This window comes from Camelus dromedarius, chromosome 8 (genome assembly GCF_036321535.1).
Source record: "Camelus dromedarius isolate mCamDro1 chromosome 8, mCamDro1.pat, whole genome shotgun sequence".
Lineage (NCBI taxonomy): Eukaryota > Metazoa > Chordata > Mammalia > Artiodactyla > Camelidae > Camelus > Camelus dromedarius.
In genome coordinates, this window is record NC_087443.1 from 54,378,038 (window position 1) to 54,398,468 (window position 20,431).

Below are 20,431 nucleotides of genomic sequence, written 5' to 3' on the forward strand. Positions count from 1 at the left end.
AGGACAGAATCAGAGAGGGTGGGGTGGAGGTTTAGGGTTTGCTGTTACGGGACAGACCCACGCTGCTGTAGGAGACTCCACCCCAAAGGGAGGTGCCAAGAAAGGTAGATCCCTAGTGCGCGGCCTCGACATGCTGGGTTTGGGAGGGAACAGGACAGACTGAATTTTCAGCCACCACAGCAAGAGAAGCCAGATTTAACCTGTTTAGAAAAACCAAGTGCTGTTTCATTTTCTGTACCCATGTCTTGTGGAGTAAATCGAGACCCATTATACACATTTTGTTTCACTTTTGCTTTTAGAGACACATGTATTTTTGTTTGTTCAAAGTATCTATTTTAACTTGCACGAACGTTTCCACCTGTTTTTATTTTACTATTGAAATATTGCTGACTTATGTTGTGTTAGTTTCTGTTGCACAGTGTAGTGATTCAGTTATACATCTTTTTCATTGTAGGTTATTACAAGATATTGAATGTAGCTCCTTGTGCTACATAGGAGGACCTTGTTTATCTATTTTATGTATAGTAGTTTGTATCTGCTAATCCCAAACTCCTAATTTCTCTCTCCCCCGTAAGCATTATTTTTGTAATCCGAACAAATATAAACGTACTTTAGAAAGAATGGTGAAATGGTCAAAGTTAATCAAATCAGAGAGTCATGGAGTTAGCTTACTGAGACTAGAGGAAGAAGTGGGGTCTTCAGAAGGTAGTGAGGTGGTAGCCAGGTGGTGAGTGATTAAGAATGGAAAAGGAGGGTGGGTGACAGTGCAGCAGTGAATATAAGCCTCCTTTGAGAAACTTGGCAAGGGAAGGAAAGAAACAATGAATGGTAAGAACATATGCCACGCAATTCTAAATAAAGTTTATTAAATAGTATGTACAGCAGCAAATGTAGTAATTCAACCTCTATTTGCCAAATCAATCCACTGCAATAAAGAAAAACAGATGAACAGAAAAATCTGTGCATAGTACATGCTCTTGGTGTGTAATTTAAATGGCAATACTTTAAATTAATTGGTTATATATAAGATCAGTTATTTCTCTTTCAGAATATAATCTTTCTTGTAGTAACCTATTCTAGCAATAGGACTTAATACTACTGCAGATAAATAGGACTGCAAAAAAAAAAAAAAAAGAAATTAAAAACAAAAAACCACTATAACTGAGAACAGTTACCTTCTGTCTCAGAATGATTTAAAATTACACTTTACAATGGCTATTTTTTGTGCTAAAAATCTGCAGGTAAGTTATTTGGAATTCCTTCATTTAAATACAAATGCAAAAAACTTCATGACTTCCTTATTTTACCCCCCTTCAGTTCAAATTTTTAAAATTATTTTTCTATACAAAGTAGGTACATGGGCTATACAAAGTTAAATATACATATTTACAGTCCCACTTCTTAAGCATATGATATTTTTTTCCATGTACTGATCTCAGTAGAGACTGCAAAAGATGTGTAGTTTGCGGCTTGCCTTAACCCAGAAGCATGGCTAATCTATCAAAACGTGTTGCAGGGCATGCCGCCAGTTAGTTGCACTTGCATTAATAAACCTGTATAAATATCTCAGCATAAAAATAGGTATTTTGTATTACTAAATGTCTGAAGACAAAGGAGCAATTGGAACCCTTTGTTCCTTGTTTTGTCAGGAAGCTGAAGTTTGATGCAAATTTTAACATGTGTATCAACAACGGGCAAATCGGGTGAGGCAAACCTGGGAGGCTGGAGATATACAAAGTTGTGAGGCTGGCATCATATGCAAATGTGGCTTTACAAATTGGTTTATATTCTAGCTGTATTTAAAGAGGTGTTCAAAATTATCTACTTTGTAAGCACCCCTCAAAAAACTTACAAGATCATGTTATTAATGATTTGCATCTAAGAAAGACCAGGAAACACATTAGCCAATATAAGAATTACGTTCCAAAATGGGTGAAATGCTGCTGTGCAAAATGCATGTGCGTGTGCACTTGGACTGTATTCCCTGGGTGGAGAGGAGAGACAAACATAGTGCCCTTAGATGGTGAGGTGGACCTTCCAAAGCAATGAGCCTTAAAGAAGTCACTTCGCCCCAGGAAGCTCATCCACCCCACCTGCACCCCCAGCCCCACTTCCACCATGAATTAGTTCCACAGCCTTTTCCCTTGGGATTAAGGCTCTGCTCTGTGCTAGTTAAAAACAAATGTCTCTGGAAGGTGGTAACACATTCCTCTTATCAGTCATTTACACTTTAGTGTGAAGGTATTAGTGGCCAGTTGCTTTCCTGAGAGCAGCATTTGAAAGGCCAGGGAGAGAAAGGGAGGATACTGTGGCTGCCTGATGTGGCGGGGTGGGCAGCTAATGGCATCCTAAGATGAACACTGGAGGCAGAGGCCCTGAAGACAAACTCTGCCTCCTTATAATTTATAAAGACTCCAGAATTTGGGACATTGGTCCTGGGACAATTCTGGGCTCTATGCAGAGTGCCGGGGTCTCTGTACACACCTTACTGAGCTGGAATTGCTACTGTCTGTGACCTTGGATGTGTATTTGTGGGAAGGATGAGAGGCTGAAGACCGTGGAGACAGTGCCAAATATTTCCAGCCATAAACTACCCACGGACAAAGCTTCCTCCAGTACCCGAGTTGTTCAAAAAGTGAGCAAATCGAGACAGAAATAAGACAATGCTTTCTAAGATCCCTTCAGGGAAAATTCAACTCTTCCTCTCACACCCTTCTTAGCACATATCACAGTCTCTCTTGATTGAGTATTTTTGTGTGTCCATCTCCCCAATCACCACTGAGTTCCCGGGAGGCAGGGGATGGCTCATTTCTATCTTTGTCTCCAAGGCATCCAACAGAGAGGCTGATAAACATCCTTGAATTGGATACAGTTGTGACCGAACACCGCGGGCATCATAGCGGCTCCCTGCTCGGCTCTGGCCCCACGAAGGACAGACCTCTGGGAGACGCAGACTTGCTGCCTCACACTGAGGGTCACTGCGCCTGCACCTTCCGCTCTGCAGAGGAGCCTCCCAGGGTGCATCAGGAGTCACAGCCCTGGGTGGGTCACCACATTTGGAGTGGCCCTTGGACTCCTACAGGGAGTGAAAATGGAGACACGGTGAACCTCGTCCAAGGCTGGGAGCACCGGCGCCCAGTGTACATCGGGGTCCATGCTCAATGACTCACCGAACACCAGCCTTGGTTCTCTGTGAGAACATGTCTATCAACCCTAAACTGTCCTGGCCAAAAACAACCTAGAAACGGAAGGGTAGCAATGGCATTCTGGTAAATAAACCTATAAAAGCCAGTGATACAGAAAAGGAGCCACTGCAAAGGCCCTCAAGAGCTACAGGGCTTGTTTTAATCACCTGGAAATACAAATTTACCCATCTGCCTGGCCACCCTGCTCCATGGGCAAGCCTTGTGTGCTTTTTTTTGTCTGAAAAGCAGGGGCATCCATGGCAAGGCTGTATGCAGGCAAAAAGCACGGTGCCAACTTTCACCCCGTTTCCCCACATCCCCCCAGTGAGGGACGTGGTCTGGGGTAGTGGGGGACTGCCTAGGGAGTGCCCCTCCAGCCCTGTCTGATCTCTAGCCATGCTGGGGGATCAGTGGACTGTGGGGTGATGGAGGAGTCTGTGTGGAGCCTTGGAGAGTGGCTGGGGGCCTGCCAGGCGTTCCGAGGGTCCTGCAGGCTAAACGGCCCTTTTGAGCCAAAGCTGGGCAAGCCTGGGTCAGACCTCGCTGCTCCTGGACTGAGCTGCAGGTCAGATACCTAAGCCGGGGAGGGCAGGGCAGGGCTGGAGTGGCTCCCAGCAGCAGCTAAGTAAATACAGATTTGCGTCATTCCTTTTTTGCATGGTTCAGCCCTGTCTGATATGCAGTAAGCTCAGACAGGCTCAGGGTTTAAACACCACACTTCTCTGTCCTTTCTTTTGCTTCTTACTTTATCCACTGCATTAGTTTTCCTACTGATTTGACATTTAAATAAAGAGACCAGTTCATGAATTATGCTTCATCCATCAATAAAAATCATCTCCGTGGTTTTCAGTCTTCTTATAGATACAAAGGCTTTACGTAGTTTCCTGGGAAAGTACCAAACTGCCTTGTCCTTCTTGAAGTACCTACAAAACAAAACCCAAAACACACACATCTGATGAGAAAACTCACTCACATGAGTTCAGAGAGAGCCCTTGACAACAATTCTGCAGCTTGTAGAAAAGAGCATATGGTTTCCAAATCTCTCCCCTATCTTCTCGTGGCTGCAGAAGAATGCTGGGTGGTAAGCAAGGCGGGCACTTCTAATACTCCTGTTTATTTCAGATGAGAAAACTTAAGCTCAGAGAGCTTAATAAGCATCAGAGGCAGACTTTGATTTTTTGTTGTTGCTGGTGGTGGACTGAACCCAGGACCTCACGAGCGCTAAGTGCACGCACCACCCCGAGCTCTGCCCCCACCACTTGCCGAGGCGGCTCTGACTCCAGGTCTTCTGACTCCCAGCCTGCTCTTTCCAGTACTTCTCCTTTATGGAAGAACGACCACATTTATCCAACATGGCAAGGTGCTAGGGATTTAGAATTTCTAAAAGTCCACTGGATATGACTGCACATTAAAAGGAAATTTCTCTCCTAAGCCTGGACCTAAGCCCCAGATTGCTTCCTGTCTTTACCACAAAGTTCGCTGGGGTTCCCACGGAGCCAGCTGGGAACAAAGCCCTTTTCTGTACTGCTCCACATCCAGAATTACTGGATCCCTAATCTAGCTCCTTCCCTTGGGGTTCTCTCTCTAAAGCTGAGGGGTGGGTGGGGGTGGTGGCAGATACATGTTGTGTCATTGTTACCCTCGTTAGCAGACATCACAGTTTGATCACTGCATCCTTTCCCCAGTTGGCTTCTATAGGGCCTCAGAAGGCTGCTGAGCACAACGTTGGAAGTGGTGACTACCAGGGGGCTGGAGTTGTTGCCCGAAGTGAAACTTCAAAGCTGAAAGAATGTGTCAAAGCTAAAGGACATCTAAAATAGCCAGCTGAAGGCCGAGGCAGGGGGGCCGGGGGACCGTCAAGGAGGCTGCAGAGAATCGAGATGGCGAGGCCCAGAGACGCCCTCCTACCTCTCCTTACAGGTGAGAAAAATGAGCTCTGCTGGTTACTTTTATTCATCGTCTGAATATGAGGCCACTTTTCCAACTGTTTGAAGAATTAAGGAATCTAAAATACTCCCTTTATCTAGCGGCTGGGAAAGTACCTCACCCCATCCCAAGTTATCATAAAAAACGTAAATGTTCCTAGAAGAATTTAACTGCTAATCCCTACTAGCCTGCACTCTGATATGGCAGCCACGTGTGGCTCCTGAGCCCTTGAAACATGGCTGGTCTGGACCGAGCTTTGCTGTGACTATAAAACACACGTCGGCTTTTGAAGATCTATGCACAAAAAGGAGAATGTAAAATGCCTCCCTCGCAATTTTTTTATACTGATGGCATGTTCAAATGATAATATTTTGAATGCACTGGGCTTAATAAAATATTATAATTAATTTCACTGGTTTCTTTGTACTTTTTTCACTCTGGCTTTCAGAAAATTTTAAATTTCATATGTGGCTCGCACGACGTTTTTACTGGACTTTGCACTGCACTTGAATGTTGCTGATTTGTCAGATCTGGTTTCCTTCTGAACAGGACGACTCAAGGTAGTGGGGACCGCAGGCTGTTGGGGGGGCTCTGGGAGGAGGGGGTGGCTTTCTCAGAGGCTGGCGAGGCCAAGCCCAACCTTTCTGGCTTCCCATTTATGCTGGCCCTGACATGACTTCACTTTAGCAAACATCTAGAGAGATTGGGAAAGAGTTGGTCTTTGGAAAGAAGTTAAAGCCAGTTGTTGAAGGGGAGAACTGAGACAGAGTGTGGGTGGTTCCCAACATCATCTCTGTGCCTGAGTAGAAAGAACACAGGCTCAGGGAGAGATGGGCCTGAGTTCAAATACAGGGCCTACTGTTTGCTCCCAGGGTGGTGACTTTGGGGCTAGTTACTTAGCCACTTTAGGTCTCAGTTTTTGAATCTGTGAAAAGAAGACAATTTTTGCCTTCCAGGCTGTTTGTTGAGAGAATTTCAGTAAGAAAGTATATCAAGCAAGTATCTGTTCTGTTACAGAATCTCAAATTCTGATCTTTTTCTCCTCCTGATGGTGAATCCTTTCTTAAGCAGGTTGCTTTGAGTAAAGTTATTCAAAGCCTGGAGTCAATAAGGTTTTTGGAATGTCTGCACCTAAGCTTGAGTTTCATGGCAGAAACCTAGGCTCAAATGCTGTGCTGTTCCATACGGGTTTTAAAAAATAAAATGTCCAAATGTAGGACAGGCAGATGCACAACAGAAATGCCAACAGAGCTCAGTGAGTGAAGCTGGCACTTCTGTTGCCCTTCCATGCAGCAGAGGTTGGCATATGTGGTTTTCAGGTTCAGTGTTAGTACCGTCGTCACTGCCTTGAGAGCAAACGTGGTGGCCCCGCGTTCCTGATGGCGTTACAGGAAGCGAGAAGGCTCTTCCTTCGGTGCAGAGAATACTGCTTTTCTCATGACTCATCACTGCTAGGTATTCCTTCAACTCACAAGTAGTAAGACAAGCACGATGAGATCACGTACCAACAAACCACCCGTCGTCACACTTCTCCATGACGTCAACAATATCTCCATCTCGGAGCTCCAATTCGTCATCGTTCTGTGGAATATAGCTATACAGTGCTTGGTAGCTAAGTCTATAGAAGAGAAAAAGAAGTCTTAAGTGACTCAATCACTGATGGGATTCAATAGTGAGTTTTTAAAACCCATTCAGTTCAGTCAACATTTAGGTAGGGCTTCCTACTCACCAGTGGGAATAAAAGTGTTTTATTGGCTATGTCTCTAGTAACTTAGCATTTGGGGAGATCCATTCAACATGTGATAAGTAAATTAAAATTCACAGGGATGGGGAACTTCTGAGAAGCAAGTCGTGATCGATCCTCTTAGTTTCATTTGGTTAGCGCAGCCAAGCTTTTTTGCCTAAATACTCCCCTTTAAAGTTAATTCTTTTTCTTAACATGGATAGGACAATCCATGTAGATCATCAAAGATAATCAGAAGTGACTTGGGTCCAGAGACAGACACTATATTCTGGTTACATACAATGGGGAGGGTATGTCAATTGTCATGTATATATTTATATAATTTTTAAAAGTACGTCCCAATTGCCTCACTGTTCAGCAAAGCTACCTTGAGTTTCTTTACTTGCCAAGACACATTTCATTAACTGCTTTTAAATGTGGATGTCATTTTTCTGGAACTCGTGAAAGCATTTCTATGCCAGTGATGTTGGGGTTAAGATTTTTATTTCTTCCTAGTTGGCCTCAGGCAGTTTCCTCTGTCTGTTCTGACACCAGGCTCTGGAGAAAGCCGGACTACTTGTGGTGAAATCTGATACTTGCTCTGGCAACAAATAAAAGATTTTTTCATTTATTCCTTTGACAAACACTTAAGAAGCATCTACTGTGCACCAGTTCACAATTCTGTTTACTCGCTATTTTGAAATGCAACAGGAGCAGGCAAAACTTTGCAAATGAGCTGGTCATCTACTGTTGTCAGCAGATGTCAGTGAATCCCAGTGTGTGGGCAAGAAAGAGTAGAAACAAGAGGCTGATTCTCTGCTAGAACCAAAGGGGCAATTTAATTTTACATATTTATCCAAATGTAGTGAAACTTTGGTAGACAGATCTGTCTGCCAGGAAGAAGGTATCTGCTGAGGAATTAAGAGATGTAGATGGGTTTCCAGTTGGTAAATGAATACATTTCGATGCTTCTGTATCAGCCTGCTGTCTCCCAACCAACCTAGACTTTCAGGATGCCCTCATCCCCTTCATTCCCACTGCGCGGCTTTGCTGGCCTCAGCTCTGGGACATGACTGCTGCTATCTGTCCCCTCTTTTCACCCAGACAGCAGAGACTGACTGGCCCATAGCCTTGCTGCTGGGTCCCCTGAGCTTCTGGATGGTCGTCATGCTATTTAGGACACAGTTCCACAGATTCCTCCCCCTGCCTCCTCTGCCAATTCTGGTGCCCGATTCCGAGCAGAGGGCTCTTCGCTCTGCCCTTGTTTCCTGAGATGAAGCTTGTCGTGGGCAGCACTTTAATTGTCCTCCCCTGCAGGTTCAGGTCCCTACACCTCCCCTCTCTCCCTCCTGCCCCCATTTCCATGTCCCTTCTCCTGGACATGCTGAACTCCCCTTCCTGGGCTATTTCCTTAATTTACATCTTTTCCCTTACAACTTTCGATTTGGCCAACTCCTCCTTAAGTACAAATGTGCTTATGTCATGGCATCCTAAACACCTCCCCTGACTCTGCACAGCCCCTGCTCCTTCCATTCACTGTTGCACTGTCAGCCTTTCTAACGGAGCACCTGCCTTTGCCGCTCCAGCACGGCCATCACAGAGGTCACCAACAGTGTCTCCAGCTGCCATCTGGAGGGTACTTCTCCTTTCCTACCCTCCCTGACCTCAGAAGCAGGGGCACTGGGGGGAGGGTATAGCTCAAAGTGGTAGAGCACATCCTTAGCATGCACGAGGTCCTGGGTTCAATTCCCAGTACCTCCTCTAAAAAGTAAATAGGTAAATAAACCTAAGTACCTCCCTCCCCCACACAAAAAAACCTAATTAAAAAAAAAAAAAAAAAAAAGAAGCAGGGGCACTGCTGACCACACACTGCTTGCTCAGTTGCACACAAGTGGAACTAGACCCTCCCAGACCCTCGCCTGTGTCTCCTGCTGCTCCTTCTCAGTCTCCTTTGCTGGCCTTAAAAGGCACCCTAGTGCCTTAAAAGTTGGTTCCCCAAGGATCTACCTTCAGTTCTCTTCTCCCTTTATTTATTACCTTTATCTCCTTGGAGAACCTTACATACTTCCAGGCCCTGAGCTCAGGCTCTCATCACTTCTTTGCTGGATTCCTATCTCCTGACCACTACCTTTGTCCTTTGTCTCTGGAATCCACCCTCCACTCTGTTGCCTGACTTATCTCCCTAAAACAGAACACAATCAATATGGTCCTCATTTTATCAACTGTCAGTGGCTCCTGAATGAATGCAGACTAAAATCCAAATTTATTTTGTTTGCATTCTGGATTCTACAATCTGGCCCCCAACCTACTCCTTGAGCTTTGTTCTATCTTCTCCGTGAACTCTGTACTGTGGCCACAGGGGTCTTCAAAGTTCTCCCAACACACCACCTACCCCAGGCCTTTGCACGTTTGGTTTCCTCAGCTGGGAAGAGCTTTTACCTTCCTGTTCTAGCTCTCAAGTCCAATTTGTCTTTCAATGATCACTCCAGAGTCCCCTTCCTCTGTGAATGGAGTTTACTCTTATGTGCTTAGAACATAGGAGACATCCAATACTTTTTTTTTAATGAATGGATCAACCCTATTCATTCATCTCTAGTCAGAATTAACCACTCCTTCCTCTATATTCCCACACTAGAAATGAAACCAGTCAGCCCAGCTCCCGTCTGCCCTGTATGACAGTTTTCTTTACCTCTCTCCTCCAGGTAATCCGTAACCAACTTTATTTACCTGCCGCGTGTTTTCACGTGGGCTGATGGGACATGGGCTTAACTAGAAACCCTCAGAGAAGCTGAGAAGGATTGGTTCATCCCCTACATGGTGGCCCTGATAGTGAGTCAATGACCCACTTTCTAAGGCCAACAGTCTACTGAGAGCACGAGAACCGAGCTTTGCCAAGTATACTTACAAATCCTGGGAGGTTTGACTCCTGTCTGGGGTGACTCTTCGCTGCTGGGCTTGAGGTTGCTGAGAAATGATTAGAGATGATTTATTGTCAGAAGGGGATACCGTGTGATGAAAGTCAAGGGGATGAGAAACAGTGCTGCAGTAATGGACAGATTTTTCGGCAATGTTTATGATCTCATTGCAAACTGCTTCCTGTGAGGTGGCCCCGTGATTTCCAGAAACCCCCATAAAACAGTCAACATGGGGACCAAAAAAAAAAAAAAAGAAGAAGAAAGAGAGGAAGAGATGTAACATTCCAGACGATGTACATAAGTCCAAGGAAACAACAGAGTTGAAGATCCAGGTTAAAAAAATAGATATTCCAGTAGTGGAGTACAGGAGGGATCCAGGCGTAAGCATGGAAGAAACAGGTAAAATACAGAAGAATTTGGGATTTAGTATGAATATTAAAGAAAAAAAAGGCAGCAGCATAAAAGCCTGTAATTAGTGAGTAACTGTTACAAATGGAATAACTTCAGGATAGAAATGCAAGTACGTATCCCCAAATCATGCACTAATACATTAATTTAATCCCACATGTAGGCAGAGTAAATAACAATATTGTCTCGAAATGCCTCTGCTTTTTTTTTTTGAGAGGGTGGCCTATACTCTCAACCACAACAGCCATACAGGTCTTGTAAGTAATGGCTGTGCGTTAACCAGGCATCACTCCGGCCTAGACTCTAGAAGTCAGGAAGGGTTCTCTTTAGAAAAGCTACAGTCTTATTCAACAGGCATCTTACCACATAGCTCTTTTCAGAGTCTGTGAGATCAGGTCCTGCTCTCAATGAATGATGAGAAGGCTGTGATCACCAAGCAAATCATAAGGGAGACATTTTAGCAGATGTCACATTGGAAAGGAGTCAAAATAAAAGTGTGAGCAAATACACATACCACACCATCACACTCGACGACACCGGATACTCGCGGCCTACGGCCACGGAGTTTCCACGACAACACGGTGGGTGTGGAGGAGAAAATGCAATGTACGGAGTTAGAAGCAGGCATCCAGGCAATGAAATGGGCAGTTGGGAGCATGGCTGCAGTGCGGTGAGAGTGAACAACACAGGGACCCCAGACTGGCCGGAAGGAGACACAGAAGGGCTGCCTTGAGGAACAGTTATGTCCCAATATGTCTCTCGATAACCACACACGCTGGGCCCCTGGCTCCCAGCTGGCAAGTGTCTATGGAAGAGCTGCTGTACCAAAAGCCAGTTTCAGAAACTGTGCCAACTGGGAGCCTCCTCTGGCAAGGCAGACTTATCAACCTGTGCCATTTTCCGGTACTGATAAAAACCAGAAAAGAGAACGCTTTTGAAAAACTCTTAGTAATTATACAAGACTAATTCCCCAGGAAAAATCTGCCCACAATCCACTCCAGCTAAGTATGAGGAGTTCGGGTATCTCACAGGGCAGAGCTTGCTTCCAGAAATAGGATGGTGTGTCCTGACACAGCTGGAGGAATGACACCATCACTCCTCACTCACCAGCTCAGGCACCACATGCTGACATGGAGGCAAGGTGCAGTCATGGCCAAGCAGGCCTGTCTTTTAAGTAAGGATCCTACAGTAGAGGACAGGCCTTCACTAGAAAAGTGTTTGGAATTATTTACCCCAGAGAGGATTCAATTCCAAGCTGTAATAATTCTCCCTAAATAAATATTTGAAAGGCCATCCTTGGAGAAACCCTCCAGGTAATGTGCAATAACAGCAATGAGTCACAGTAACTCCAGGGCCTTCCAGAATGGCACTCAGATCTTTTGTACATGACCCACTTGTTTCACAGAGAGGCCCAGAGAGGGTGAGGGCCTCCCCTGAGGTCACACAGCAAGTTAATGGCAGACTAGTCTTGTGGATTTACCTACTGTCCCACTGGACCTTCTCTTTCATCCTTGGACCATTTCCCATGTTACTAAGTGTGCTTACTGACATTTTCAGTGAGTCCCACAGGAACCCTGGAGATATGCAGGACAGGGCTTATCATCCCGTTTTCTTTTAAAATCCAGGAAGCCGATGCTCACAGAGGTTTAGTACATTCCCCAATGTCACACAGCTAGCGAGAGGTAAAGCTGCCCCACCACACCAGGCCGTCCTGCTCATCTCTGCTGTAAATGTCTCATCTATTAGCAGGCCCTGCAGGTTCCATCACTTCTACACTCTCATCCTCTGGAAAACTTCAAGTTCTCCAAATCCCCTCTTGCAATCCCTTAAACCAGCCCCCCTAAACTCTGGCAGGGGTAAAAGAAGAGAGAACGGCAAGGGTTTTGCTCCCTAGGAAATGTCTCAGGACCTGTGGGCTTCTGCCAGGTGACTGGGAGTGACCTTGTGTGGCCCCACTCACCACCCATCCAGCCCCTGGATCAAGGTTTCTGCAAAGCAAAGGAACATAATGACTCTTCCAGGCACCTATTATTGGGCTTTGAAGTGACAGCCCTGAGTGGGTGACACCTACAGGGAGAGTTTGACTTGACAGAAGGGAAAACATTCTCAGAGTGAGAGCTGTCCAACAGAACGGGCTGCCTGGAGAGGACGTGACTTGCCTGTCCCAGCGGCCGTTCCTGCCGAGGCTGTGAACTACTGCTAGATGGGAACTGCAGGCACTGCTCTCACTTTAGTGTCTGTCGGTATCACCTGGGATCCTGTTAAAATGCAGATTCTGACTTGACGCATCTGGGGTGCAGCCTGGGACCGCTCATTTCTATTTGGTGGTGCCCACACTGCTGCTCGGCGAGTGAGGCTGCAGAGCACCTCAATTATCCAGCACTGAGATTCTGTGGCTACAGCGTGTCAGTCTGGGTTGCACCTCATGAAAATAAAAGTTCTCGTAAAGACCAAAAGTATTTCCAAACTCCAGCTGGTGGCCTACCGACCTCAGGTCAAGTATAGTACAAACAGAGGATGTGGACAATCTCCTGACATTATCTCCACAGCTTACAGAAGCCCCCAAGCATCTTTCAGTCAACTTTAATCCCAAAGGAGTGACTGGAATCGATCATCTAGCAAATACTTGGCACTTAAAAGAGATTCGGTGAATCAGACACAGTAAGGAGGAACTGATACTGTACTGTCCCTTTCTTTTGTAATGTACCTTTTTTTAAAGCTGCTTTCAAAGCTCATATAGGACCATTACCTCACCTGACTTGTATACTCACCCTTTGACTTGGGTGAGGGCAGAAAAAATTTTTTTTAAGGCTCAGGGAAGTCTGAAGATTTGCCCAAGGTGGCGAAGCCACTGAGTACTGACCCTCTCAAGGTCTCATCGCCACACCACCTCCCTCCTGTCTCGTGATGGGACAGCTGGGGGAGGGATAATAGGAACACCGAGCTTCTGAAAACAGGCACTGTAACTTCTCTTAAACACTTTTTCCTCATGTAAAAGGTCCAGAGCACAGTAATGGATATCACCCGATCGTTAACTCAAGGATCCACAGGACTGAAAAGGGATCCTGACCCAGCTAATACCTTCCTTGCTATCAGGCGATATCCAGACCAGAGGATAATCATCATCACAGCCTGCACATCTGGACAAACTTCACCTCTGTACAAACTTAACTCATCCCTGAGAAGTGACCTGGTTCCTTACTTAACATCTGTGGAATAAATGAAGGAAGAAGGCAATATAAATATTTATCCTGCTAGTGAAGATTCAATTTCTCCCTATTTGAAGTGCATTCTATATACTTCAGTTCTATGTTTGATTTAAATCTAAACAGGATTTTTTTTGGGGGGGTTGGTGTGGGTATGGTACCCCTCGGTGGAGACGGAAACCACTGACACCCTTCACAGGGACTCGTCTTTCACTTCAAAGGCTGTTTACCTTCCGATTTTCTTCCCTCTAGGTGTATGTTTCTTCTTCCCTGATCCATTTTCTAACCATGTACAGCTTCATGTATCTCTTTCTCTGAACCTATGCTCTTCAGTATGGTAGCCGGTAGCCACATGTATCCACTCAACACTTGAGATGGGGCCAGTGTGAAATATGCTATAAGTGTAGTCACCCTTTTTACAAAGTTATTTCAAAAACTTAGTACAAGATAAAGAATGTTAACTATCTCAATTATTACACTGATTATATGTTAAAATGATACAATTTTAGGTATGTTAAATCAAATAATTATTAAAATTAATTTTACCTGTTCTATTTTACTACCAGAAAATTTAAAATTATATATGTGACTCACATAGTCCTGCTGGCAGTGCTGCTCTAAACCCTCCTTGGGTCTCCGTGTACATCCTTCTTAAAGCCTAAAAGCACACAAAGTTCTAACCTGGACCTCAGATAGGGTTAGGGACAAAGGGACTATTATCTCATGCCAAGTACATTTCAGACTCTTGGAAATACATTCCAGTTTTTCACGTTTAGAAAAAGAGCCACGTGCCCAACACACACACACCCCTCACGCTGCACTGCACTGCCCTCCTCCATCAACACTTAGCAGGTGATAGTTGCTGATCCAGAAGCCGCTTTTCTCTTGTATTGCACTCATACACACACGTGGGCCCTCTTGGCCCGGAGCTCTCTTACAGTCTCCCAAGGGAGCCACCATGCAGGTGTCCTTGCCCTGTTGCCTTTCTACCTCCAGTTCACAGAAGTCCCTCAGAAACCTGACCCGAGCCTCCCTGGGGCTGTTAATCCCTCCAGATCCCCAAAACACCTGGTGCTACCATGAGTTAGTAAGCATCCTCTTCCAGCTCTGGGTGTGTGCCAAAGCCTTGAAGCCCAAAATAAACTGCCCACAGGCCAGAGGCCAGCAGGAAGTCCTGGAGATGTGGACAGGACAGGAAGTCCACCTCCGCGTGACGCCAAGCCCCTCTAAAAGCGTCACGAGTCTGTTCTCCCAACCTGTCCGTGCCAGAGACAACATCTCACAGCCCGTGTCTTCTCAGACTCCACCTCTCTGGGGACACTGGACTTGGAGGCAGGACACTGGGTTCCAGGTCAGGCTCTTACAGTCATTTATTGTCTTTTGAGCAAAATGCTTAACTTCTTTGGATTTCAAGTTCTTAGTCAAATAAGAGGCTTGGACATGATTTCCATAAACATTATTTTTGGCTCAAAAGTTCTAACGTAGTGATTAGTGTGCATCCTATGACTTGAGAACTAGGACTGGACAGGGCTGCCCTGGCTTGAGAGAGGCAGCACTCCACTCACTGCCCACTGGAGATGGGGTGGCAGATGGCTTTTGATTATAGCGCTGAGAGTGGCTGGACAGCTCACGTCTGGCAATGTGGAAGGAGAGGGGTTCACTCAACGGAAGAAGAGTTGCAGCTCCTGGAAGACCACAGGCAAACCCTGTCGGAGGAGTTGGAAGAACTGGATGGTTCAGGCTCCGAGGTGTCAGCTCTAAGAAACGCCACACAGGACCCGCAAAATCGTCAGACTCCACTGAGTTCTTAAGAAAAAGATCCCAGGCTTAGATATAAAACTAACTACAACCAATTCAAATGCTCACCACCTAGACTACTCAAGGTGAGAATTGGGAGCAGCACTAATGGACAGAATACAAATTCTCAGTGTTCTAAGCTCTGGATTTGTGTAACCAAAGTGAAAGGATTCTTCCATCTTCTACTTTCTTTCTCAAGGGGAATGGAGGATAAAATAAACTACTTTTGTTTCTTTTCCCTGTTGTCTCGGTATCACACAAGTGTTTCTTGAGTCCCAGTCCCCAGCTCTGTGCTAAAGGCACGCATCTCCATGAGACCTCATCTTACAAAACTAAGACCCAACAGGACTGAGTTGGGGACTGAAGGACCAGGATTTGAAACCCGGTCTCTCTGACTCCACATCCCACACCTCCCACCTGATCTTGCGGGTTGTGCTCTGCCCGGGGGAGACAGCAGAAGAGCTGGAGGGATGTGCTGATTAAGAGGCCACCTTCACCTGCCCCGGGCTCTGCAGCGGGCCTGCGGGTTTCTACTGCAATCAGCCATCTGTCCTGTTACCTGCATAGGGGTGGACACGGCAGCTTCAGGGCTCCGTTCCCTACACCTTAGGTGTGGAGAGAGTTCCCGCTGGTTATTTCTGTAGGAACTGTGGCCACTGTCTCTCCCCTTCCCGTACACTGCTGAATACCCTCTGTATATATTTAGAGATTTCCCTTCTGAGTGAGTCAAAGGAAAACGTTTCCCCCTTTTAGTTGGAGATTTGAACATTTTAAATTTCCTTTTTGTTCTTGTCAGTTGCAGCACATGCTTTCCCTTCTATTTCCCATTTCCATGCTCAAAGCAGGCCTCTGCCTTTGTTCTCTTTGTGGGAACTAACTTAGTTGCCAGGCAGTAAGGGACCTTCCCTCTGAATTCGCCAAAGCACATCTTTCTGTCGTCAGCTGAGAGGGTTTCCCTCTCTCCTCTCCTTTCTCTAAGGCTGTAGAGTGCTTTGTTCTTAGGCTTCTCAGATACTTTGAGGACACACAGCTTTTCTGAATACTTCTATTTATACTTCATGCCCTCAGATTTATACTGTTTGATTGGCTTCCCTCTCTTTGGGGCCCATCACACAAGTTTTTTCACAGTCCTCAGGCCTCAGTTTTCTCATTTCATTGTAAAAGTAGAATAGACCAGGGGCTCTTCACCTGGGGGGTCCCTGGACTCCTAGGGAGCTCCCAGATGGACTCAGGTGTGAATCTCTTAAAACTTTATGCAAAATTGTGTGTGCGCCACTCTCCTCCCTGGACCACTAGCCTAGAATCCTCAGCTTTTCAGAATTCTCCGCTTCTCAAAGGTTCTATGGTCCAGCGAAAGTTACGAGTCACTGGAGTAGATGATCTTTAAGGATACTTTTTAATTCAGAAATTCTCTGAGGATCTCTCACACCAGCTGTCGGAATACCTGAAAACCAAGGCTGGGTGCCAGCCAGCAAACTGTGCTCCCATCTTGGGGAAGCTCGGTAAATACTGGATGATGCTAATGGTGACAATTTCCAAGACCATCTTCCCCTTTACTTTCTTGACAGATTGTCCTAAACCTTCTTGGCCAAATTTATACCCAACAAAATCCAAGAACTTGACTGAAAATTCTGAACTCTTGGGTATTTTGTATGTTTTTGTCCAATTTGTTAAGTTGTCCCTCAAAAAATAAATATAAGGAAACACTTTCATTTTTCCATTGTGGAGGTCCACAGATCTATCCCAAACCCCCTACTTGAAATTTTATATTTGTTCTTCTCTCTCCTTTTAACTGAAATGCACACAGGATTTTTAGCTCATCACAGACTAACAAGAACTTTAATTCTCTTGTCTGAATCTTTTGTTTATGGACAGTGAAGCTGCCAGAGAAGGGAAGTGATTCACTCAGAGACACACAGCAGCTGAGCTGGGGCCAGAGCCTGGTGACGCTGACTTTCAGTGCAGCGCTCTTTCCAGTGAGTCTGATCCTGGCTTCCTCTAAACACCCCCTGCACTTCATGCACCGCCTTCTGAGAATGTCTGCCTAAAACATGAGCAGCCAACCCAATGTGATATCGGTTCGGGAGTCCACAGAGGAGTGAAGAAGAGTCAGACCCTTTCACAAGGAAGTGCTCTCCCATCTGCAGAGAATGGCACAGACAGGCTGTCCAGGTGACTCAGGAGAAGGAAAGCCACAGAGGAGGGGCCAGCACCAAGTAGGGAATTCTTGCGACCAATTAGCAAGGGTCACAGGACTTGAGGAAGATGACCAGACACAAGGTTAGGAGGCGCTGATCAGTATCTGTGTCTGAGATTTGCTCCCGGCCCCTTCTCTCCACCTGTGACACCTAAGCCTCACCCAAACCAGGGGCTCAGGACTCCCCACCCCCTACCACATTCCTACCCCTGGGGCCTTGGCTGGGTCATCTGTTTGCCTTGAATGCTGCCCTCTTGCTGTTTACCTATCATAAAACTCCCAGCTCTTTAAGCCCCAGATCAAAAGCCACTTTTCTCCAGAAGTCTTTCTACCTTCCCCCTCCTGTTGCCGATTATTTCTTCCCTTCTTAAGCTCTCAGAGTGAACTGTCAGTGGCCCTCATTCCCTGTCTACATTGTAAGGATTTGTGAACATGCCTTATCCCCCCCGTGGAGAGCATACACTCCTTTAGTTGGGGGTCCGTCATTTTGTATCTTCTCTTTCAAAACGCAACATACATTTATTGAGCATCTTCCACGTATCAGGTGTCCTGGTCCCTCATACTCTGGTGACAGACAGACAAAGGGACCAATACGGTAGAGCTGATAAGTGCCTGCTTAGGTCGCATGCAGGGCGCTGTGAAAGCACAAAGTCCAGCCCTTCATTCAGTCTTGCAGGGGGAGGGAAAAGTTGTCAGGAAAGGCTTCCTGGCAGAAGTATCATCTAAGTGGAAAAGTGCAGGACAGATGGGAATTTTCCAGGCACATAAGCAGGGGAGGCTTTGGCAAGTGAGGCTGGCTTGCTGTCTAAATGACCAGATCACATGGGGCCTTCTAAGCCCATGAGGGAGGACTTTCCTGAGAGCCAACGGGAGCCTCTGGCGATATCTGTCCCTCTCTGTCTCCTGCAACACTTAGCACAGTGCCTGGAACATTCTAGACGCATGAAGGAAAGAGGAAACGGTCATAACATTTCTGAATATCTTTCAGTTGAGGCTCTCAGGCAAAATCCTGTCTACATACCAGTCAACTCAACCGAGCTTCCCAACAGCAATGACAAAACTGAACTATTGGTCCCCGCCCCACAAGGACAAGAGCGGCTCACATTTTCCAGATAACACAAACTGGTCTGGAATGCCTTTATCCAAATCAGTGATGTGGCCTGAGGTCATGTCATGCTGCCTGGGCCACCACAGAACACCTGTCATTCAAGTCCTTCCCATCTTCAGCTCCGTCATCCCAAGGGGCCTCCAGAGGCAGACAGCTTCTTTTCGAGGACCTGGTTTCCTGGGTTGCCGTCCCGCTTCCAGTTATAGGAGGGGAAGGCAGAGGGGACTGGGAGAGAGTGTGTGGGCATGAGCCCTTGTCACACCACCGCCCAGCTCCCAGCAGGGAGCGAGGCCAGGCCTGTGGAGAATGGCTCGTGCTGGAGGAGCAGCAGGAAGGGAGGGGACAGGAAGGGGTACACGCGGGGTCTGGAGGCCCATCAAGACAGGAAAATCCATTTTCAACAAGCCTGGCCTTCCGTGTGGCCAGCACATCCCCTCCTCTCCCAGTTAGGAAGAGGGAGGTGTAGACCCCTAACCTCGGCCAAGTGCCCTGCACACTTCCTGTACACACGGGGTCCTGGAATCGAGCCGCGATGACTCACCGCTGACAGCGAGGGCTCCAGCACTGTGGGCTGACTTAGAACGTTTACAGAGTTGTTCCTGTGTTGAGACATTTACTTCTTTTCAGCCGGCCACGTCACCCCCTCTCCCCCAACAAACTATTCTTTCCTTGATCAGATGCACCCTTCTCTCCCTCTCCCAACACGCATTCCAGGAACACCTGCCCCGAGGCCAGGCAGGGCCTTCCCCAGACACTGCTCTTTCCTCAGCCCCACACTCAGCGCCGCAGGCCTCTGCTCCTGCAGCCCCGGAGCACACCTCCACCACCGTGCCCACCATTCTCGCCGACGCACAAGGCTTCTCAAGGGCAGGGACACCATGACCCCTGGACCCTGCCCAGAGGCTGCTGTCTACAGGCCTGGCATAAATACACTGAGTCAGTAAGTGACACCTGGAAGGGAAACTGGGATTGCAGGTCTGAGGATCAAGCACAGTCTACCGTGGGCATGGTATACAGGAGATAATAAATGGTTTGGAGACATCTTCAAGAATTCCATCTGGTTCAAAAAAATATTCCAGAATGTTCTCAGTTCTCAGTACCCAAAGTGGATAGCTTCCATTTACAGAGCGCTGACATGTTCCGTTCCCAGCCCCTGTGCTTAGCACTTCACGTGCATGACTTTGTGGAATCCTCTCAACCAGACTATGGGGTAGGTGTTACCATCTCTATTTTACAGATGAGGAAACTGAGGCCCAGAGAGTGGGAGTAACTCCCAAGTCACTGGACAGGAGAGGTGAGCAGGCATTCAAACCTGGCTACTTTGGAGAAGCTGCCCAAAGTTTTGTCTTCTGTGGTATTAAACAGCATAGCCAAAATTGGCACCAGGATCTAACTGCCAAGTTCACCTCTGCCAGCCCCAATTTTTCAGCCCTCAAAACACCCTAGGGCCACCTTGGTCCAAACCCGAAAATCTTTGCAGCTGACCCCGAGAGAAAATGGGACACTCACCTAAAAACCTGGCTTACCCATTCAAGGACACCAGCCCTGGGCCTATACGGCTCCCCCACCCAGAACCAAAAGGCATTTGCTCATCAGTGAACAGAGGCCCTGCGCTCCCACACAAACACGAGACAGGACGAAGACCTGACGGGGCTGGGCACTGGCAGGCAGAGAGTGCCACGGGTTATGGAAACAAAGCGCGTCGCACACAAAACCAAACCACACGGAGCCAAACCGAAGCCTGGTGTTCTCAGCTGTGTTAGAGCAAACCGAGGATGATCTCCAAAGCACGGCTGGGCCCTCCTACTCATGGGCTTTTGCACCAGGCCAGGAGATATCCAATGTGGAGGTCACTGCTGAATCACTTCGAGAGGCCAGAATAAAGGCTGTCCTTTGCCTCCAACTATCCCAGCCCTGACACCTTAATGGATGAGACCTCCATTCCCTCCTGGGTCATATTTTTGTT

At 46.7% G+C, this 20,431-nt stretch overlaps 1 protein-coding gene across 50 annotated transcripts in view; it reads right to left on the reverse strand.

Annotated features, from left to right (window-relative positions):
- Positions 1-1,118: 1,118 nt before the first annotated feature.
- Positions 1,119-20,431, reverse strand: part of SORBS1 (sorbin and SH3 domain containing 1) — a 208,052-nt gene continuing 188,739 nt past the window's right edge. For 22 of the 50 annotated variants that reach the window (XM_064488240.1, XM_064488262.1, XM_064488248.1 and 19 more), the window contains 4 exons: positions 10,521-10,580; positions 9,740-9,930; positions 6,617-6,729; positions 1,119-4,108 (listed from right to left, as the gene is read on the reverse strand). In XM_064488240.1, the coding sequence (XP_064344310.1) occupies positions 4,041-4,108; positions 6,617-6,729; positions 9,740-9,930; positions 10,521-10,580 (432 nt within the window). In that variant the 3' untranslated portion in view covers positions 1,119-4,040. The remainder of the gene's footprint in view (positions 4,109-6,616; positions 6,730-9,739; positions 9,931-10,520; positions 10,581-20,431) is intronic. The other 28 variants (XM_064488281.1, XM_064488266.1, XM_064488264.1 and 25 more) reach the window with 2 other exon arrangements.